At 42.8% G+C, this 23,550-nt stretch overlaps 1 protein-coding gene across 8 annotated transcripts in view; it reads left to right on the top strand.

The window, feature by feature from the left end:
- The window catches only part of ANKRD29 (ankyrin repeat domain 29), a 59,582-nt gene extending 38,027 nt beyond the window's left edge, over positions 1 to 21,555 (top strand). For all 8 annotated transcript variants that reach the window (XM_036824030.1, XM_036824029.1, XM_036824026.1 and 5 more), the window contains 5 exons: positions 3,206 to 3,304; positions 11,181 to 11,279; positions 12,880 to 12,975; positions 15,739 to 15,837; positions 21,096 to 21,555. In XM_036824030.1, coding sequence (XP_036679925.1) covers positions 3,206 to 3,304; positions 11,181 to 11,279; positions 12,880 to 12,975; positions 15,739 to 15,837; positions 21,096 to 21,179 — 477 coding nt within the window. In that variant the 3' untranslated portion in view covers positions 21,180 to 21,555. The remainder of the gene's footprint in view (positions 1 to 3,205; positions 3,305 to 11,180; positions 11,280 to 12,879; positions 12,976 to 15,738; positions 15,838 to 21,095) is intronic.
- The last annotated feature ends 1,995 nt before the right edge of the window (positions 21,556 to 23,550 follow it).

Here is a 23,550-nt window from a genome sequence, read left to right as displayed (position 1 = left end):
ATTTATGTTTTACCGGCATCATAATCAAAGATGTCATTAAAGATGTCAATCTACTATATCATTAAATTTTTTTTCCAGGACCAAAAGTATTATGACATTTAAATAAAAATGTTCCTGACAACTTTATCCACCCTTCCAAAGTTCAATACCTATGAAATGAGTGATGGGGAGGGTCCTCTTGTAACAACCCTGTTGAGGACTTGCTCCAGAATTTCTTGTCTGATCATCTCATGGATCTGAAAGGAACAGAAGAACCAATAAAGTATTCCTTGGTGACCTTCAGCTTACAATTGTATCAATGCATGTTAGGTAGAATAAAGAACAGTTTGAATATGGGTAAAAAAAAAAAAAAAGTGACATCTGAGACATCAAAGGAAAAAGAGTTAACCATGTGAGCTTTTTCTATGTAGAAACCCATAATCTTATTTACCCATCTTTGCTCTGCCCTTTTAAATCTCTTGCACATATGATATATTTCATGTACCTATGTAATTAAGAGCGTCAAAAATAATGGGATACATACTTATTTGTAACATGACAAGCCCAGTGTATGGACTTGCTGAAAACCAAAACAAGTCCTCCTGTTCTAGAGTTATTTGGGAGGAAGAACACAAAAAAGGAGAAACCAAGTTATTTGGAAGAGAAGTGAGGATGGGTGAATGAAGACCTCTGAAATACATGCACGCCATTGACCCTGAAAGGCATCCACTGCCAGTGTGGGTCTGTTTGCAGCTAACTGGCAATTAGCACATTACCCAAGCATTTTTAATGGTCACTCTAATTCCGTAGAATTTATGGCAAATGTTATTCTGGTTTTGGAGGAAAAACTAAAATATGGGGAGATGAAGTGACTTGACAGTCTCATGGTGAGGAGTGGAAGAATTCCTGCTTCCAGTTGTCTAGGAACCATATTTTAGGCTATTGTACCACTAGACATGAGCCCTATGCCCAGGGGTGCTATACTTTCATAGACGTGTAATGAGATGTGTAGGTGTGAACTTTTCCATTTGAACACCCTTTCCAGAGTTTACACAGATACCTCTGACAAATCACCAGCCTCTTTGAAATCCATAGAAACTAGCCTTAGGCTTTGCACTTCAAAATCTGTTACCACTCTTTGAACCTGTAGCATTCCTGGTTCAATGACTAAACTACTTGACTGTGGTCTGAAGGAGTGATTCTCAACTCTGGCTGTCCATTAGAACCAGGGAGCATTAAAAAAAATTCCACTTCCTGGGCCCACTCCTGACCAACTAAGCTGGAGTCTCTGATGGCAGCTTGGGCAACAGGTGGTTCTGACATGTGGCCACATCTGAGAAACAGGGGTCTGCAGCTCTGTATTTCTTCAACTCTATATAGTGAAGTTGTATCTGAGAGTGTGTATGAGTATATGTATGTGCAGGTTGAATAGGAAGAGCCCCTGTCTTTGGAAAAGGAAAATGGGTTATGATTTTCATAACATTACCATTAATAGTCAGCAGTCCAAATTGACTGTGGGTATAGATTTTGTACTGTTAGATAACATTCTTCCATAAGGCTCCTTGAAGCAACACTTAATTTTAGAAATGTAGAGTTTGGGGAGATCCCATTCCCATGGTAAATTCCTCTCTGTTATAAGGTAACCTAGAAATTTCATGCACCAGAACTTCCATTTTGTATTAAGACTTTTACCCTTACCTAAACAGTCCAAATATAAATGTTTCCATTAAAAACAGTTGAAATACAGGGCAGGGGGCAGGGAGTGTCAATGATTCTTGAAAACTTCTAGGAACAGAAATGTGAAACGCACAGTAAAAAAAAAAAATCCAATGCATGGAGATCCGTTTTGGAAAATTCCTAAGAGTTATCAGCTGCTAAGGGCAGGGAAGACTTTCTGTGGCAACACAGTAAGGAACAGCTGAAAATTGTATCCCCATATCAAACATTTGCTTAAAAATCTGTACAGGCTGAGACTTCCCTGGCGGTCCAGTGGTTAAGACTCCGAGCTTCCACTGCACGGGTGAGGGTTTGATCCCTGGTCAGGGAACTAGGACCCCACATGCCGAGTGGCTCGGCCAAAAACAAAGAAAGGATCTGTACAGGCTGATTACTTTTTTAATGATTGCGTTGAGGGCAGTCTGGCGGCTCAGCTGACACCCACTGGAAATTCAGCACCCTCTGCCTGGTTGGACTTGTAGGGAAGGTGCTTTGATCCTGTGGTTAGTGTTCCTGACATGAGGGGTGGTAATTAGCTGGGTTAACTAGTTTTCCACTTAGGTCTGAAAGTAATGAGGCTCACTCTGTCCTGTGAATGCTGTGTGAAGTAAGCACCTGGACAGGAGGCGTGCTCTCAACTGACCCATGTACTTGCTGAAATTAACCAATGATACGTCTTCAAGAAAAAAGAAACGCCCAGAAGATGTACAGGCCCAGTTAAAAAGAAAACTAAAGAAAATTGGAAACAAGCACTTGCTTTGGGCTTTTTATGCACGACTGCTTAGTCGTCTGTATAGGTATCGTTGGCGCCTGCTGGGCTGGCACGGAGAGAATTCATGGACATTCTTACCAGGGTGGGAATTTTGGAAGCATCTTGTGTTTTAAAGCTTAGAGGAACTGCATGTTGGGAGAACATGGATAAGGGAGCACGAAAGAGAAAGGAGTAGGGAATATCTAATTAAAAGGATACTTTTCATTCCCAATTCATTAAAGCACACAAAATAGATTTGAGGGATTTCTTTTTTTGTTTTTTATTAACAGATTTTATTTTGTTTTTTGTTTTTTAATGAACACTTAGCGCTTAGTGACAAAAGGACTGCAGTGGAAAATTGTGTTAAATGTGTATGTTTTTTAAGTCTAAGTACAAGAGGGTGGACTCTGAGATCATGCAGCAAAAGCAGAAGGCAGCTAATGAGAAACCTATGCAGACAGAGGAAAATGATGATTATTTGGAAAACCTGAGTTTTCCAACTAGATGTATCATAAGCTGTATGACCAAGATTTTACAGAGTGAACAGTCAATTACATATGTCATAACTCATCCTTACACAACTGTCTATTTTAAACCTTACCTTTCAGCCTGACTTAGTGTGATGTTTTAGAACTGTTCTTCAATGAAGAAAACGCCACGCATGTTAAAAGGGGGGGAGGGGAGGAAATAAAAATCTAATTTCTTTTATAATAAATGTGAAAGATGACTTGTTAACACTTTCAATTTGCTCTCTGTCAGGATGGAGCCACCGCACTCTTCCTAGCTGCCCAAGGTGGTTATTTGGATGTGATTCGATTACTGTTGTCCTCAGGAGCAAAAGTCAACCAGCCCAGGCAGGTAATGTTTGCGCGTACTGCATCGGGCGGTAGGCGGGGCGAGCCTGCGGTCCTGCGGCAGCACCTGCCTAAGATAACCAGTCAGCCCTGGGCGTCTTTAAACCCTTTCGCCTCTGGGTGAAAGTTCATCTTTGATTAGGGTTTTCCCCCTTCTTTGCTTTGGGCTCACCCGAAAGCCTATGAAATCAGGCTGACACCACTATTCAGGATGTTTGGCGTCGGAGGTCAAGTACATACTCTGCCACCTCCTGTTCAAATAAATGATGGCTGTACTGGGGTCAGGAGAGTAGGCTAGCCTGGGACATAGGTAACTAGAGACGGGTCAGGTAGCCTTGCCCTTGCTCAGTCCCTCTGCTGATTTGCTGCCTTATCTCTTACCCACCACTTCTTGTGCTGAGCCAAAGAGGAGTCCATATTCTTGGAATCATTACTGGGTTCTGCATCTTCATCTCTCACGATTACAACACCATTGAGACTTCATTTACCAAAAGAAGATGTTATCTGGCAAATCAATTAACTGATACTTAAAGGAACAGGACTACAAGGTAATACAGGCCACATTTATGAATGGTAAAGAACCATCCAAATGGAAGGCATTATAATTAGCCTCTCATAACTATTTCTGCACTAATCCATTTGTTTTTAACGAAACATTTCATATTAAGGTAACATTACTTTAAAGGTAGTTTTCTAGGGAAAAGTCAAGCTGCTAACTTACCAATAAATGACATGCAGGCAGATTCCCACTGTCATGTGGCCTGATATGGGAAGACCTGTATGCTCGTTAGTGAATAGCTATAGGAACCTTAAGGTCGGCCTGAGTTCTTGGCCACAGGCTTCTTCAGACTTTAGAAATCCAAGTGCATAAGGAACCTGAGAAAAGAAAGAGCCTTTGGGCAAAGCGGATTGGAGGTCAGGAATCCTGAGTTTTAGATCCAACTCTACCACTAACTAGCTGTGGGGTTTTGAACAAGTAAATGAACCTCTCTGGACCTCTGTTATGTTATCTGAAAATTAGAAGGCTGGACAAAATGATCCTGATAATATCTTCAAGTTCCCAAATTTTGATAATTGTTTTATTCAATGTTCAATCTGTATTTCTTGAGCACTTGTCATGTGACAGACACTGCTATGAATATAAGATCATAATTTGAGAATTTTAAAGATGTTCTTAGGTTTGGATGGCCCCAGTAATACTCCTGGGAAAGGATGCTTTTAGAAAAAAATAGCACTTCCATACCTGCCAGTGTTGACATTTGGGAATTAGAATTTAGTATTTTCTTGTTGGTCCTTATTTTGAAATCATTGATTGATTCTGAATCAGAAGTTTCATTTTTGAAAATTAATGAAAGGAATTTATTTTAGATTGCTTAAGTTTGATTTGGAGGCCATTATTGAGGGTACCACTGTGAATTTAGAAATGAGAGATTATTAAGATGGTCAAGTCTCTCTGTACATCTGGCACTTCAAAAACTCTGGTTGTAAAGATGCATTATTTGTACGCCTAAGGTGCTGTTTGTAAAACACCAAGTTGACATGAGAGATCATATTTCAAATGTTGCCTGAATTATGTCCATTTAACCCTAAATTGAGTCGTGTGATGGCATTAAAGCCAAGAAGTTAAAGAGTAAGCCAGCAGTGCCGTGGTAGCCGCAGCACACCGCAGCTGTATTTCATCCCTCAGGAGTGAGGATAACCTGGGCAAAGTGGGCAACCCAGCCTGGGAACGGGAGGAGCCCACCCTTGGGTCAAGGAGCAAGTGACGTGCCTTTCCAACAACTGCATCTAACGCAACTGTTCGGAATTGTGAGTGTCCAGATCTGAAAAGATTGTTATTTAGGGAGAGGTGTTTTATAAAATAAGAATTGCTTTAGGGGGGAAAAGTGATGAAATTTTTCCTTTTCATAGAGTGCAGTAACCCCTTTGTACCCTCACACCATAATATTTTTACTACCACAAGCTTATAGTTAAAGGTGATCTAGCCAGGTCAGACTAGTCCAAGTTCTGTCTTCTGTAAAAGAGTAAACTTTGCAAGTTTAATTCCATTCCAAGAAAACAAGAAGTGTCAGAAATACAGCAAAAGTGATATCAACCCCTGCTAACTTTGTCACAAGTTATGAAGAGGTTAAAAAAAAAAGTCTAATTAAAAGTTTCCATTAAAATGGCCTGTACGTGGTAGACGGTTATATAGGTAGGACATTTGGAAGCCAATGTTTTATTCTGAAATCTCAGCTGACACACTGAATCATTGTCAGAAAATTCTTGAATTTACAAAATAAGGACAAGGATATTTGCCTGGTTTAATTTCTTAATATTTTTAGATAAATCTGATTTCTAATTTTTGCTTCGCCATTCCAAGGAGTCCTGACGTTTTATGGTACACTGTGCCAGGATGTGAATGAAGCTGCATTGAAATTATTCAGCTAACATTTGATCTGAGCTTCAGGGAACCTGAACGGTAGTAGGAATGACTTTTCCTTGTAATTCTATCACTGAAGAACTAACTGAAAACCTTCTTAGTACTCTTCTAGAAGGAATCATATGCATAAAGCAAGCCATAGGCAGATTTTGGAATGACTAATTTCTTTTTTTTTTCCTTCTTTCTTTTTAATTTTTTATCCCTGGAAAGACTAAATTACTGTTTTGAAACGTGAAAAATTTCCCTTCTAAGCTGTCCTGAATAAAGAGGTCAAGAGTCACAGACATAATTGAAATCCACAGTCATTTAAAACTTCATTTTCAGTTCTTTCTATGTGTCCTTACCAATTAGAGTTGATATGACTCAAACCTTTTTAATCACTAGCTGAGATGGCTAATTAGTCTGTTTTCCTACCAACAAAATGCTTTGACATATACTTTTCCCAACTCAACTCATGCAGCCCGTTAACATGATGCTTTTATGGAGTGGCGAAGGTCGGACTCTGTTTACCTGGGGCTGAGGTTGGCCCGTCATCACTCATCTCTGTCTAGTCCTCTTAATATGCTGATCAGCATTTCTTTGAAGCCTGACCGAAACGCCATCTCATAAAGTACCTTCTCTATCAGAAGCCTTGGTTTGGACTCGTATGCAGAGATGCTGGGACCCAGACAGTATCCTTTCTCGCAGGTTGTAAGCTTGGAGGGCAACCCAGTGGTGGGCAACGGGCAACATAGAGTCAGCAGATGGGTGCAGTGTCCTGAGGGTTCCGAGAAGGGAGCAGACCACAGTAGAGAGGCCCTGCTGCTTGCATGCCCTCTACTCTCAGAAAAGCCGTGTTGACCTCCAGAGGGCACCCTGTGGCCTGGGCAGAGTGCCCATAAGTCCTGGAAGGCCGCAGGGCATGGTGATCAGCGACTGGGAACTGGAAAAAGGCTCCGATACAGCGCGGGCTCCTGAGCAGGACAGGAGGATTCTAAGAGCCAGCTAGGAAGCCAGAGCCAGGTCTCGGGGCTGCGACTGCGGATGGCGGAAGTGAGCAACTTGGTAGTTACAGGGATATGGATAAGAAAAAGAAACACAGGCCCAGTTTTGCTTATGAACTGTATGACCTTGAACAAATCACTTTCTCTCCCTGAATCTCATTTTTTTTTCATCTGTAAAACCATGATAATGATGGTACCTTTGCTATAGGAATACTGTGAGAATTAAAAAAAAATAATAATCCCTGCAAAACTCTTCATGCAGTGGCCAGTATAAACCGAGTACCTAGTAAATGTTAGGTATGGTATTATCATTTCTATTCCATCCAGGCCTTCCTGGAATAGAAAACTCGTCAGAAATCAAGGCTGCTCTCTTTCCCTTGTAAGCCAAGTTGTCTCTGTCATCTCAAAGTCCCTTCTTTCCTCTCTTTCTCTCTCCCTACTCCTTTCCACTTTGATCAGCTTCCTCTGCCTTCGTATCTTGTATGCGGTCCCCAAGTTTACAGGTCAGACCCCCAGGCTCTTGGCGTAGCCATGTCACTGTCGCAGCTCATCCCTGCCCTCCAGGCCACAGTGGCCTGGCTGGCCTGCCCATCCTCAGTCTCATCACTTGTGGCTGGGAGAATGGTTCAGGGTGTGGGCAATGCAGGCATCTAGTGACATCTTTTACAGATTCATTTGCTGGACCAAGGACACAGAATAGAGGGACCCAGTACTGAGAAATGGGCTCCAGGGCCGGTAGCAAAGGTGTCTCCATATTGAACCCCCTGTGTTACTGATGAGGTTCCTTATAATCTCTTGAACCCCCAACTTAGAATAGAATTGGTCCGCAGCACTTGCTGTCTGGCTTGAGCCTGCAGGTGAAATAGCTTAAGTATAGGTACTGGAAGGCAGTAGAAGCAAAGAGCTAGTGCCACTTAATATACTTATTGCCATGGGAGAGAATGGCTTTATGGTTTTAATTCTTTTTTCTAAATCATCTTTAGGAGCCTAAATAAGACCAAATAAAATTTAGTCTCTAATACAAGTCACATCATATACTCCATCTCATGCTGTGACCTCTCTATAACAATATATTAGAGGAGGGCTTCCCTGGTGGCGCAGTGGTTGAGAATCTGCCTGCTAATGCAGGGGACACGGGTTCGAGCCCTGGTCTGGGAAGATCCCACATGCCGCGGAGCAACTAGGCCCGTGAGCCACAATTGCTGAGCCTGCGCGTCTGGAGCCTGTGCTCCGCAACAAGAGAGGCCACGACAGTGAGAGGCCCGCGCACCGCGATGAAGAGTGGCCCCCGCTCGCCGCAACTAGAGAAAGCCCTCGCACAGAAACGAAGACCCAACGTAGCCAAAAAAATAAATAAATAAAATAATAATTAAAATATATATATATTAGAGGAGACTTGAAAATATTATCTCAAATGGAATGAGGGAATAACAGAGCTGGAAGGAACTGCAAAAGTCCCCTATTTAACCATCCATCAGGTGCTAGAAGCTGATTGGTAATCAGCCACTGTCAAACCTCTCCAGGCGTGGGGAACTCATTACTACCTCATCAGCTCATTTAGTCTTTAACCAGCCCTCCTTATCATTCCTTTCTTACATTGAGCCAGTGTACCACTTGGTATGCAAAATCAGTCTAAATTTTTTTCCACTTGTCATGCACACAAATAGTAAACAACAGCTGTCATAACCCCGGTGAATCCCATCTTCTTCAAGCTAAATGTTCTATTTCTTAAAAAAAAAAAAGTGCGGCTGAGATTGTAACTTCTACTTCATGACAAGATCTTTGATTTAATATACTTTAAAACTGTATATTTTTGTCAAGAAGTATTTTAAAACTTACATAAATATTTTCAGATGTTTTTCCTACTCCGATTCTCTCCAAAGCTCTACAAAAAAGAAGCTAAATCGACTTAATTGCCCTCATTTTTATTATGAAGCCATCTTCACAATGAAGATTCTGACTATTGTAATAGAAGAAAAATATATGACAAAACAGAAATTGAGGTGTACGGAAGAGGAAAACCTCTCCTCTTCACAAACTAGATAATCAACTGATAAGTAATTGGATCTGACAAGAGTTCTCTAATTCACATTCAACTTCCTGGGTTCAAAAATCAGCTTTGGAGAAGTAAGCACCAGCAAGGAAATACACAGGTTTCCCCCAAATCTCATTTTCCCAATCGTTCCTACCTGATCTATCAGTTATCTCACAGGGTAACTGGGAGAATCAAATTAAATAAAGCACATGGAATGCTTTGTAGACAAAAGTACAAATTAAATTACTTACTGTTTTTCATGATAAATAATATTCAGATCCATTTTCTAAGCATCTGTTGGCCACTCCTTGTGCTTAGCACATTTCTGTATGTTTTCTCCTTCACCAATATCTCTGTGAGGCTAATGTTTTCGCAGAAGGGGACGAGGCTCAGAGGGATTTCCCTAAATTCTCACAACCAGGAAGTGGTGACTTCTTTTTCCACCTACTGTGACTATTGCAATTAAGGTGATAACATTTGATAAAATATCGAAACATTACTGTTATGATATTAATAGTTGTTGCTAAATAGCACCTCTCAGCACTTTCCCACATGTTAGTGTCAATTAATAGAATTTAACTAAAAACAACCAAACCCTTGGAAAGCACAGGGAACAGCCTGCTGGCTGCCTTTCCTCGCCTGCCCTCTGGCGGCGATGACAAAGAACAGATGAACCCAGAGCGGGCAGGGGGGGAAAGTGCATCCGCACCTGAGCCCAGGAAAATCCTCTGTGGAGCCCAGACTCTCTGTCTGGTCTCCCGGGGCCCTGCCCACAGCCCTTGGGCTGTAGCCAGCTGGATTTCCCCCAGATCCTTCTAGGCTCCTGATTTGCCATCACCCCACCCAAAGGTCTTGGTCCTCTGTCCCGTTGCCAGGACAGCAGTGGGCAGTGACCCTGTGCCTGCAGCAGGTGGTACACTGGAGCTGAAATGATATCCTCCAGCAGAAAGTGAAACTTTAGCTTCTGTACCTGAATCATCTTGCTCTTCAGCCCACAGTCCCACTCATGAATAATTCAGTCTTATCTGACTAAGGCAGTCTCTTTGGGTCCCATTACCTTAATTGCGTTTGAGGTTAAGGTTAGTCAGTTCTGGGTTCTCCCTCTTCCTGACCTTCTCTCCAGGTGACCCAAGTTCTCAGAGGTCAGACTATCACCCTGGCATTGGAGTTGGGGTGGGGATGCTCGTGTCTGCTCCTTGTGCTGGCTTGTCAGCCTCCCTGGTCCCTGAGCATCCTGCATTGGTCCCCGAAGGTGCAGCTGGTCCACCATATGCAGGCTCTGCCGTCATCTATGTCCCTGACGTCCCGTGGCCTTATCTCCCCAACCCCAGCTTACTCCAGGCCGCTGTTCAGCCAGCACTTCTGATTTCCCGCAGGCAGGCAGGCAGGGACTCTTGGGGGGATGTGGGCCTGGGGTATTGGGGGCGTGTCCAACATGGGTCCAGCCGGCTCCCACAGCCGTTTCTCTTCTACCTGTGAGGCACCAGCCAAGCGCAGAGCTCCTTAGGGGGCTTGCAGTGTTCCTGGGTTTCATTCCAAGAACAGGAGAAAATCCTTTTTTCGTATCTGGAATTCACTCTAATTTATCTGGGTGTTTCTAGCACCCTAGCTTACCCAACCCAGATTCAACCCAGAGCAGGAGGAAAACAAAGACACTCATGACCCTGCCTCCCCCATCGCTCTCTAGTGCCTCCCTCCTGCACTAGAAGGGTTTTCTAGTTTCCTTTCTGTCCAGCAGGAACCACCCTCCTTCCTGTCAACTCCTTCTCTGTCCCTTGGATGTTTCACCTCTTCTTCTCTGGAGCAACATACCTCAGCTTCATGGCCCAGTGTTCACAGAAAAAGGGTCACTGGGCACATAATACACAGCAAGTTTTACCAAAACTATCAATCTGCTGTAGCCGGGCACTGTGAGGCAGCCCCCAGAAGACACAGTATCACATCCTGCATAAAATTATGGTGCCTGAGAATGAAATGGCTTGGGGGGATTCTGGACGCAAGAGCAGAGTGGGAGCAATGTCTTTAGCTTTCTGACCCTCAGACCGGCCTCAGAGGAAGTCGCCCCCTCTCCTGTAGGAATGAGGGGGCCCACGAAGCAGGGTGTGTTGTGAGAACCCACCCGTAAAGCAAACAGGCAGAGTCTGGGCAAAAATCAGGACAGGCTGGCCTCTCTCCGGGTTTGTCGAATTTGGTTCTGCTTGGTATGCCTGCAACACAGCCGCTTCCCACGCGTGTCCCCTGGAGCCCCGCAGCACACTTGGCCGTGAAAGGTCCTGCCGTGCAATGGCTTTTATAAGCCAAGATCTGAACCCAAGTAGTCCGGGCACTGCCAAATGCCAGCGTACTTACGTGGGTTAGAATCACCCTCGTCGTGGGCCGTTGGGAGCCCTCCCGGGGGCGTAACCCGCCGGTCCGTGGATGCTGTGTCCTCTCCCCGCAGGACGGCACGGCGCCGCTGTGGATCGCGTCGCAGATGGGCCACAGCGAGGTGGTACGGGTCATGCTGCTGCGCGGAGCCGACCGCGACGCCGCCCGCCACGTGAGTGCGAGGACCGCCGCGCGCGCGGGCTCGGATGGGGACGCCTTCCACTGAAGCCTTGACCTCCGAGTTTAACTCAGCCGAAACGTGCGGAGGAGACGCAGCTTTATTCTGTCTCTTCCTCACCGGGGTTGTCTCCCAACCTCCTCCTGCTCTTCAGCAGGAAAACAAGGGAAAGGTCTGAATCAGTTGAAACCTAGCAACTGCTGCTCAGTCCCTCTAAGGGGAAAATGTTGAATTCCTTGAGATCCTCCTCCCCCTGGGCTGACCTCTGGATGACCCGGGAGGACCAGGTAGGAGTCTCAGGCCTCGGCTGCCCTTGGGGATGTGTCCCCCAGCGGCTGCTGGTCTGCCTGGCACTGCGCCTCCTATTGGCCTCCAGGCCACAGTGCAGCTGGCTCGAGGGGTCTGTGGTTTGGGGTCCTCGGTGCCCCGGCTCCCCGAGCTGCAGACCCCCACACCACATCCCCCATCGGCCTCCACTTAGCCTCTGTTGGGGTCCCTTCATTTTTTTTTTTTTTTTTTTACAGTATCTGGCCTTTTTGCCCTTAATATTACCCTTGCCTGTGTGACCCCGTCCACTCTCCAAGTCTGAGCCCACAAAGGGGGAAACCAAAAGACACATTCCTGACCACTTCTCTGTCCTCTCTCCCACTCTCTCTTTTTTCCTTCCCACAATCTCTGAAGTCAGAAAGGAAAAACCCTCTATTCTCATCTTCCTCCTGATTCCAGCTAAACCTTTAGAGCAGCCTGGGGTGTTTCCTTTACTACAGGAGAACTCTGTGAGCAAAATCCTCCAAATACAGAAATTGATGCGTGAAAGTAGGAGAAAGGGGGAATTGGAAAAATCTCTTCTCAGGCCAGAAAAGGATGACAGAGCTTAATATTAATTTTTGAACTTGTCTTTGCATTCTTTTTTAACAGATTTCAATCTATCCCCTTCCTACTCTCCCCCCATCACCACTACCACAGGCAGGCAGGTACCCAGGACAGACTAGAGCAAGGCTGTATACACGGGAAGGCAAAAAGAAAAGCAATTTAAAATTTTAAAACAGTAGATACAGTTCAACAATTATTTAAATCATTAAAAACAGTTCAACTGGGAATTCCCTGGCGGTCCAGAGGTTAGGACTCCACACTTTTACTGCCGAGGGCGCAGGTTCCTTGGCAGGAAACTAAGATCCCACAAGCCGACAGTGAAAAAAACTTTAAAAAAAAACAGTTCAACAATTAATTTCTAAGTCATGAACTGCAGAGAATGCCTCTTTAGTCCATCTATGTTCTAAAAATATCCTCCTGAAATTCCCCTTGTTCCTGTACCCAATATTCTAAGGGACTAGAAGACCATGAATTCCCAGATGGCAGGGTTCGAAGATAATGTAATAAGTCACATATTTTGTCTGGTATCCTTTCACGTAGAATTAACTGTTTAATATGCTCTAAAATGATTTTAGATTAAGAGACATTGCAGGCCTGTGCTTTAGTTTACACATTTTGCCTCCTTCTGACAAGCACATTCCCAGTTCTCAACCAACATTTTATTATTATCCAACACACACATATGTTAATAATCAACTTTTCTTTTTCTCTCTCTGTAAAGGATGGTACAACAGCATTACTGAAAGCAGCCAACAAAGGGTATAATGATGTTATAAAAGAGTTGCTGAAATTCTCACCCACCCTCGGTATTTTGAAGGTAAGACCTACGGAGAAACTTTTACCACCCTGTAAAAGAGAGAGGTTAGAAATTTAAGAAGTCCACACTGGGGACTGCAGTAGAATCTGGGTACCATTTGCATGATTAGTTGTATTCCTGAGAGAACATGCCTACAACTTGTCCATGTTAGAGATTCCTGGGCACTGGTAGAAATGGGAAGGTAATAAAAAGAGTGAACCGGAGTCTGTAGGTACCTAGTTTTCTAGGGGGAAAAAAAATTAAACAATTGTACTGAAATTGCTAAATTGGAAATCACCCATATTGATATATCATTGGAAGATTTGTGAAATCCTCCACAAATGAAACACGTGATTTGTGTCCCAGAAAACAGGAGGGATAGGAACTCACATTCCTTCTCTTCATTATCTGGGGCAAAGAACCACATTGTTACCTTAGGTGGAATGAAATAAGCCTCAAACATCTGGACACATCAGAGAATGTGTCATTCTGGAGAGCTGCGTCTTCCAGAAAACAGAGCCCCAAAACTCCTTTTTTAAGTTGTAATCATTTTGGATTAAAATATTTCTCAACTAGAGTATCTACCAGAGGTTGGCAGTCATTTTCAATAAAGGACCAGGTAGCAAATATTTTAGGCTTTGTGGGCCATACAGTCTGTGTTGGAACCGCTCCACTCAGCCATTGCAGAAAGCAAGCAGTCATAGAAAATACGGCAACAGCCAAGTGTGGCCGCATCCAATCAGATTTATTTATGGATGTTGTATTTCTAAAATTTTATATTTTTACGTGTCACAAAATAGTCTTCTTTTTTAAATTTTTAAAATGCTGAGCTCCAATTACTGAGCCTGCGCGTCTGGAGCCTGTGCTCCGCAACAAGAGAGGCCGCGATAGTGAGAGGCCCGCGCACCGCGATGAAGAGTGGCCCCCGCTTGCCGCAACTGGAGAAAGCCCTCGCACAGAAATGAAGACCCAACACAGCCAAAAATAAATAAAATAAAATAATTTAAAATGCTGAGCTCATCAGGATGTAGAAAAACAGGCAGGGCAGGGGGAGGGGGGAGCTAGATTTGTCCTGCGGGCTGTAGTTTGCTGACTACTGGTATACGCTCTAGTGTTTTGTTAAGTAGAGGACACCAGACCTGTTCTAAACTTGGGACAGTAGTTTAGCACTTTTTTGGATTTATTGATGTATCTGAAGTCTACTTGCCCTTCGGATGCCTTCTGTCTGATCTTTATGTGTTTAGGCTCCGTTGTTGCTGTCAGCTGATACGGAGCTGCTGTTGGTGTGCCTTTCTCTCTTGCCCCAGTGAGCTAATTCTAATCTTCCATGAGCTTGCGAGTCAAAAAAGCTGTACTTTGTACTCGTAAAAATTGTTTGGAAAGTAAGAATAAAGTCTGTGAAAATGAATTCTCTATGAATAAAAGAAACTAGCTTCAGAAATGGACTTCGTAATATCTAGTCGTGTTGCAGACGGCTCTTTTTTGGCTTGGTTTTTCATTTATTTATTTATTTTTGGCTGTGTTGGGTCTTCGGTTCGTGCAAGGGCTTTCTCTAGTTGCGGCAAGCGGGGGCCACTCTTCATCACGGTGCAGGGACTGCTCTTCATCGCGGTGCGCGGGCCTTTCACTATCGCGGCCCCTCCAGTTGCGGGGCACAGGCTCCAGACGCGCAGGCTCAGTAGTTGTGGCTCACGGGCCCAGCTGCTCCGTGGCATGTGGGATCTTCCCAGACCAGGGCTCGAACCTGTGTCCCCTGCATTAGCAGGCAGATTCTCAACCACTGCGCCACCAGGGAAGCCCATTGGCTTGGTTTTTTATTCTTAGCCACACTGCACTTTGGCAACACTGATAAGTCAGTTAAGATTTTGATAAGTGAAATATTACCAGATTACTGTATTGCCGCACATGGCAAACATGGTAAAGCAAACAGGGAAAACGGCTACTTTGCTGGAGTTTTTCTCTGGGTATGATATTTAACGTGCCTACAAGATCAGAAAGTGTTTTACGTATATATATGAAGTAGTTAATTTGAAAACTAAGCTTGCATTTAGGTACTATTCACAGACATATGTACCTTCGAGAACAGATGTCTTGTGACTGCCCATCGTTCTTATATTGGGTTTGTTATATTCTCTTTTCCCCTTCCAGAATCCAGCTACACGCTGCACATAGCTGCTTCCTTATGTCAATAAATATTTGCAGTAAATTCCATAAAATGTCAGCAACCTATCCACTAGACCGCTCAGTACCCAGAAATGCTTCAACTCAAGGCTGGGGTCGGGGGTGGTCGTCAACGCACCTACTCTTACTCTTAAGCCGTGTAGCTCCCAGTCGCTCTCCTGCCCACCTGCGCGTGTGGAGCGTGTACAGCTGGGTTGACAACTCGGCCCGTAGGTGAGTAGGCTGTTCCTCCAGCCTTGCAGAAGTGTGCTCACCAAAAGCACAAAGACCTTAAGGAAAAAAAATCTTTGACGTAGCATTGTTGTTTGTCCCACAGCAAGTTCTGATGCCTCTACAACAGACCAAGTGAGCATGAAGTCATGTACACGCTGGGCAGATGCCTTATTTCACTTGCAAAAGGTTATTGGCAATATTTATACTGACTGTACACGGTGTCCCTGAGGACACTGTACTAGGTGCCGATGTGACTTGGAAAAGGGAAGATAAGGATGAGCAAGGCTCTAGCATTACAGTCTCATCAGGCAGGCTGGTCCGTGAGGAAAGCCAAGCCGCGTGCTGATGCCTGTGAGCTCTCTCCTGACACACACTGTCCTTTTCTCCTAGAACGGGACCTCGGCACTCCACGTGGCCGTGCTCAGCGGAAATATTAAGGCAGTCGCGCTGCTCCTGGAAGCAGGGGCAGACCCAGCCCTGAGAAACAAGGTACCGTCTTAGTCATCTTTTCCCTCCATCGGGCGCCTGCGCAAAGAGATAAGGCAGCGTCTGCTGAAGCCAAGACAGCATCTCTGGCTCCAGTCACTATCCTCATCCTTGGGCATAGTAAGGGCATAAAATGTTGTCATTATAGGTTATGAGTGAGCAGTACATTTGGACCCAGAGGAGTATACTAAAACCCCTATATTATCAATGATTTTCAGGTAACAGTGGGGCGGGGGTAGGGGGCAGTGGTTGTGGGGAGTAAGGTTATAAGTATTCTCTCATCAGAGAAGTGTCCTAAAAATGTCAGCGTTCCGGTAGTTTAATCACCATCCTCCGTGAGTTGGATACTGGTACCTTGAGAATTGCCTGTGCTCTATTCGGTGACCTCATGGGGAAGATGTTGCTTTTTATATTGTTAACAGGACTTTGCCCCACAGTTCCAAAACCAACCCATATTTTTTTTAATTGAAGTATAGTTGAGCAAAACCAACCCATATTTTTTTATAGCTCAAAATTTTTCTTAGTTTTCAATTAAGCCAAACTTGGAGGTGGGAGGATGCCCAGTAAAAAATGACTGTCATTGTATTTCCTCCTACTCAACATCTGCATAAGCAGTCACATGTAGAGACTGGGGGTGGGAGAGTAGCCTAGGAAAGGTCTAGAGGAAGCACACTGAAACTACTGACTTCTGAAGGAGGAAGTATGGTGGGGACTTATAAACAGGGGAGAGTATGAAAAGCAACTTTCACTTTATACTTATATAGTGTTTGAATTTTTATAAGCATCTATTACTGTGTTAGATTTTATTAATAATAAAACCAAAATCAGATAACATTTCATGATATGTTTAAAAGAAACCATTAAGAAGTGCAATTAGACAACATGCCAAGAGCCGCTTTTTCTCATTCCACTTAGCACATGGAATTATTACTTCCCCTGTTCCTACCATTGAACTGCTTGAAGACAACATCTCTGTTTATTTCTTCCTGAGATACATGGGTTTGTCTTCCATTAGCTGGTCTGGCTGTGTGATAAGCCCGCTGAAATCACAATTGCTCTCTTCTCTTTGCACCTTGGACACAGATGTCCTAAAAAGATCAGTCTTCGTTGCTAAGCCACCCGGTACTGAATTAAGGCAGTTTCTTTACATAGAAACTGAAAGATGCAATTCCTTGTGTGTCTCATGGAATCTCAGCAATAATGGTTATGGGGAATTTCCAGTGACCAAAATGCTGGTCTTTGGAGTGTCTGTGTAGCTGCCTGTGTTGGAGTTTCATCCTGCAGAAGCCCTTGGAGAGCCAGGAGTAGCTGCCAGGAAGCTGCCCACCTGCACGCCAGGCAGCCCATAGAAGCCAAGCTCTTCAGAGGCAGCTCCAGAAGCAAGGGTGTTGGGATTCCAGCAGCCACTCAGGACTCTTGAGGGGGTATCCTTGACCTTTATTCATTCATCCAACAAACACTTATTGAGTGCCTGCTAGATGCCATGCACTGTGCTGTGAACATTGTCTCTGGGGAGATAATAGTGAAAGAGATTCACATAGTGTCTGTCTTCATGGGGCTCAGAGTTTACTGGGGAATAAAGATAATTAAACAAGCAATTGCAACACACAGTGACAAGGGCTGTCAGCAGGAAGTGAAGAATGCTATCGAAGGCTTCCTGGAGAGAGTCACTTCTCAGCTAGTACAGAAGCACCTTTCTGCTCTAGAGGCTCCAGGACTTCTGCTCTGGGGCAGATGCCAGAGGAGAGGGTACCCAATGGCCCAGTACCTCTCCCCACCCTGTAGCTATCCCCATGGGTGTGGGGATCCCATGTTCCTGATACCCCCAACTGAGGACTCAGAACACATCTTCTCCCAGGAGCAGTGGGGACAGAGAGTGGTGTGATGCTGTGGGTCGTGAGTATGGACCTATGGTCCTGCTCCATAACGAATAAGATGGCCTTTAGGGGCTAGCCTGGGCGCTAGCCATCGTAACCTGGGCAACCTGAGAATTCGGTGGGGACCCTCCTGAGAGAGGAGGAGTGAGACCAGGTTTTTAAAACTATATGGATGACACACAGAACAGTGATGTGATTGACTGAAACAACACAGTTTGAGAGTATAAAGCTTATTTTAATGGTAATGGATATGGACATTCATGGAGATGGTCACCACACTGTAACTTAACAAGCTTGTAGACAGAGGTGCAGCATCTTAGATCCACTCCTCTTCCTGACTGTAGAGGATCCTCTGGCTACCTGCCAGCCTGTCACCAAGGACCAGTAACCGATGCAAAACAGTTAGTTCTTCCTGAGGGTACTCTGAGACTGGATGGCGCTCAGGTCCGTTCTCCAGGGGCATTATTCTCAGCCCCAGGCATTAGGCCTGTACAACATCTGCTCCTGCAGGAACTAAGCTAATACTAGAATTAACCCCACAGAGGGGTCTCTGGTCTAAAGCAGCATCGAATAGCACCTCTTGTTAGAGTCAGTCCAGCACCAGCATCAAGGGTCCTTTGGGTGGGCAGGGGTGCAGCTGCAGGACATGCTGCACAGCAGGCCACTGTGGCAAACTCATCATTCCCAGCAAGTGAGGTCCCAGCCAGTAGGTGGGGGTCAGGGAGCAGGAGCCAGCCTAGAAGGTAGGGATTGCAGGAGCTTCACCTAAGATCAGGGTTTCAGATAGAGCAGCCGGGGTTCCACGTTTAACTGCAGGGAAAAAAGAAACTACATCCAAGTTCTCTCCCTGATTTGGTTGCCTTTCTACCCTTTAATTGCCTCCCCTGAATTCGCAAGAACATCCTTTTATTCATCTGTAACAACTGTTCTCAAAGTGTGGTCCGTGGACCCTTGGGGTGTCCTCAAAACCCTTTCAAGGGTTCTAATAGGTCGAAACAATATTCTTAATAATATAGAGACACTATTTGCCCTTTTTCTCTGTGCTGACATTTGCCGTAATGGTGCAAAGGCAATGGCGGATGAAACTGTTGGCACCTTAACACACATCAAAGCAGGGTCACAAACTGTAGTGGCAAACGATTTTACAAACCTCTAAGTTATTTTACACGTTGTAGATTATTTTATAAAAATACCAGTTTTACCTAAGAATGTCTTTGATGAAGCAGTAAACGATTTTAATTTTATGAAACCTTGACCCTTGCTGTATGTCTTTTTACTCTGTAACAAAATTCGAAGTTTGCACCAAGCACTTCTGCTGTAGGCCGAAGCACATGGTTGTCTCAGGGAAAGCACTTGAGCAATTGTTTGAATTGCAAAGGGAGCCAGCCACTTTCTGAGGGGATCTCCACTTTTACTTGAAAGAACGGACTTGTATCCATCACATGAGCCTGACAGCTTCCCGATACCTGTAGCTTTTCTGATGAATTAGTGATAATATTAATGAATGATGTGAGCTTTGAGGATTGTATAATGAAATGTGTCAACATTTGGAAGATCTGCATAACTCCGTGAGCTACTATTTTCTAAATGGCCGGTACATGATGTTACAAACATGCATAGGTAAAAAATCCACCTGCAGATAGATAGACCTATGGATTTTAATGCAACAGAGTAGAAAAATTCATTGATGTGGTTTCAAATTCCACATGGCAATTTAGATTTAAGATAATTGATTGGATACAGAAGCAGATATAAGAATCCAATTGTCTTCTTTTAAGCTACACAGTAAAGAAATATGCAAAACTGTTAACAGTGCTACACTTCTAACTTTTTTGTTTTTGAAAATTTAGTTCTTTTTCATAAATATGTTATTTATGTTAACCTGTAATGGGTTTATTTTATTTTATTTTTTAAATTTATTTATTTATTTATTTATTTTTGGCTGTGTTGGGTCTTCGTTTCTGTGCGAGGGCTTTCTCTAGTTGCGGCAAGCGGGGGCCACTCTTCATTGCGGTGCGCGGGCCTCTCACTATCGCGGCCTCTCTTGTTGTGGAGCACAGGCTCCAGACGCGCAGGCTCAGTAGTTGTGGCACACGGGCCTAGTTGCTCCGCGGCACGTGGGATCTTCCCAGACCAGGGCTCGAACCCGTGTCCCCTGCATTGGCAGGCGGATTCTCAACCACTGCGCCACCAGGGAAGCCCCGGGTTTATTATTTTTAATGAATTAATAAATATACTTAAATTTTTTTCAGTTTTCATTTTTAATTAGTTAAAAACAAAAGCTCTTTCGGGTCCTCAATAATTTTTAAGAGTGTACAAAAGTCCTGAGACTAAAAAGTTCGGGAACCATTGCCCTATAATGTCTATTTCTTAAGATAGGGACTCGCTCACAAAGTAAACACTTACAGAATGTGTCTCAGCAGCACTGTGGAAAGAAAGGACATAGAGTGAGGCTGGATCAGGTGGGGTGTCGGGCCACTGAAGCTGTTCTTCCCCATGTGTCTTATGCTCTGGATGTTTCCTAACTCTGCCTTCTCATCAAAAGATGAGTCTCAAGTCCCTAGCAGACAGACTGCCTTATATAATAAACTAATAAGTTATCAAATCTATTTATTGACAACATACTCGATAAGCTAGGCATTGTGCTGGAAATGAGGATACAGTGATTAATAAGATATGGACCCTGGCCTCCTGGAGATTATAGCCTAGTAAGGGATATGGCTAGATAGAAAGATAACTCTAAAAGACAAATATCATATGATATCACTTACATGTCAAATCTAAAATATGATACAAATGAACTTACTAATAAAACAGAAACAGACTCACAGACATAGAAAACAAACTTATGGTTACTAAAGGGGAAAGGGTGGGAAGGATAAATTAGGAGTTTGGGATTAGCAGATATAAACTACAGATATTAGCAGATATAAGTATATAGTTTACTACTATAAACTATAAAATGAATAAACAATAAGATCCTACTGTAGAGCATGGGGAACCATATTCAATATCTTGTAATAAACCATAATGGAAAAGAACATGAAAAAGAATATATGTATATGTGTTTGTGTGTGTGTGTGTGTGTGTGTGTATATCTGAGTCACTGTGCTGTACCCCTGAAATTAACACAACATTGTAAATCAACTATACTCCAAAAAATTTTAAAAAGAAAAATAACTAACAATGAGATAAGAAAGTAACTGGTGATATTTATATTTAAATATATTTAAAGAAAACCTTTAATGCCTTGATACAAAAGACTGAGTCCAGTGGGGTTTTTCATCAGTGGAGGAGCAAGTGTGGGCCAGGGGCCCCTCTTTGGAGTCCCTGAAACCACACCAACTGTGGGAATTTACTCATGCCTATCTTATCTTCTTTCAGGCCAATGAACTTCCGGCAGAACTAACCAAAAATGAACGTATATTGCATCTCCTCCGAAGTAAAGAAGGACACAGGAAGAGCTAACTTAGCTTCATATTCGACTGAAAGATAGAAACCTTAATCATATTGTCCAAAAAGAAATTGCTTTTCAAATAGTGTTGGAAATTCCTAGAAGAATGAAAACGCCCAGAATGCCCATGCTGGGTCCCTGACCAAGAAGAGCTGTGCTTTGTGCCCTGAGTCAAGAGCAGAGCAGCTCAGGGACCCCTTCCTCTCATGTAGTGGGCTTCTCACACTGGCCTGTAGCCCCACTCCAGGGGGCCTGGCACGTTCGTGGATTCCACAGAAACTCGTTTTAAACTACATCAACTTGGGTCTTTCAGTTAAACTCTAAGACAGAGTTAAACCCTCTGTCTTAAAAATAGAAACAGAAAGCTTTGTTCCTTTAAAAAGACTGAAAGTCTGACCTTCAGTGAATTGGTGCACTTTTGCTTTTGTGTTAAATGTATGTGTGCTCAAAGATATGGCTCCATCGTATTTTACATATATATGTATGTCATTCCAGTGTAAAATGTTCCCCTCTATGAATCAATGATGTATAAAGGTATATTATTGAAAAGCCACTTCTGACATTCCACCATGTGCTTTTCAAAGATGGACTGTTGAACTATAAAAAAAAGAAAAATTGTTCATTTTTACCCGGAGTCAATGTTGTAGGTATGATAGGATACAAGTGGCAAATTTGGTAATTCAGAAAATTACAAACCACAAGAAATGTAGGCTTGTCTCTTTGAACCATTACTTTGGGTCTATTGCTGGAAATCTATTTCCTGTGCTGTAACTAAGTAGACTTAACATGATGTGGAATCTTGAGCTTCCAACACCAATTGCTCAATACAATGACTTTGGAGTCCTTGGATAAAATGTGATATAATATGTTGCTATTACTATTGCAGAAGTATAAGTAATAAAAGACTGTTACTAGTATTTAATAAGTGTTCATCTATGCGTGTTTTTGGGCTGATTGATTCCAAGAAAGAAACCTGGGTTTTGTTGAATTATTCCTTTGAGGGGGGTCAAAATTTATACTCAATGCACTTTATAATCAATGGTGTCTAAATGCCTCAGTCAGTGCCTAATTGCACACACAAAAATTAAACCTTCTTTCTATAATCTACCATAATAAACACTGATGGCATTTTGTTATTTAAACACATCTTTAGTTTTCTTGTTCATGTTCTGCTCTGGTTTCCAGCCAATGTTCTATGTTAAGATGGAGGGAAATGTTCTAAACCATATATATATATATATATTTTTTAAACCAACTTACAGTGGTACTAAAAGTATTATCTTTATGTAAGTAAATGAATTATAATTTTGAAATTAGAAGATATTCTCTTAAAGTTTGTTATGATGAGTAAAACAATCAATCAGCAAAAATCAGCTTATTTTAATCCATGTCACAAGCAAAGCCAGTAATGAGCAACCCACAGGGCCCCCAGAGAGGCCTACAACCTGACCAGCCAGGCAACGAGCCTGCAATCTAATTTCTGGATTAAAAAATTAGAAAGCTGTCTGTATTGCTAAAACATCCAGATATAAACATTTTAGTAGTTAAAAAGCAGTGCCCATCTCCTCGCTGGCTTTCTTTTATTCAGCAAAGTTGTACAAATACATCTTCTTTTATGGGAATTTCATAAAGCTATATTCATTTTGAAGAAGAAAATAATGTGGCCTGAAATGCTTTATTTTTTTCCCCAACCAAAAAAAAAAAAAAAAGGTTGCTCATCACTGACATAAATCAAAACAGTATAATGGGTACTGATAACAAAGTTCCAAAAGACAAAATGGGATGAAATGACAAACTTAATGTCGACAAACTTAATGTTTTTCACTAGAGCATGTTGTCCTTGGCCTATTTGTTAGATCCTTTAAAATGGATAATGTTCTTGACCAATATTAGGAGCATAAAGAATGAATTCAGTAGCTTTAACAGTATTGAAAGGAGGCCTTCTTAACTGTAGGTAAGAGGTCTCTAGCTTAGAAGGATCACATTTAGTCTAAATGAGATGAGATGACAATATTATCCATAGCAGGGAAGAAGATTGTATTAATCCCTCACCAAAGACTGAACAAAAGTTCTGTTATTTAAAATTAAATTGCGTTTTTTAACTTTTTAAAATAAAGTTAAATTGCATTTATTTTGCACACAGGTAGATGATTCTTATTTTATGTTAATCTAATTCACAATTCAGTGCTCTGCATCTTAAAACTTAGAAGTAGCAATTCCTATGCAAATCGTTTGCTTAATTGAACCCCCAAAGTTTTTCATTACATTCATTTGTTTGATGACAAATTCCATGTTATAATTCAAAATAAAGTTAACGTACTACCCAATTTGCCTTTGCTGATTTTTCCTATTTGTTTTTAATCAGAAGTTCTTTCAGTGTGATTT

The sequence above is a fragment of the Balaenoptera musculus genome, chromosome 14, assembly GCF_009873245.2.
Source record: "Balaenoptera musculus isolate JJ_BM4_2016_0621 chromosome 14, mBalMus1.pri.v3, whole genome shotgun sequence".
Classification (NCBI taxonomy): Eukaryota; Metazoa; Chordata; class Mammalia; order Artiodactyla; family Balaenopteridae; genus Balaenoptera; species Balaenoptera musculus.
The sequence above is the reverse complement of the archived record's forward strand: the minus strand, read 5'-3'. Positions and strand labels throughout refer to the sequence as shown.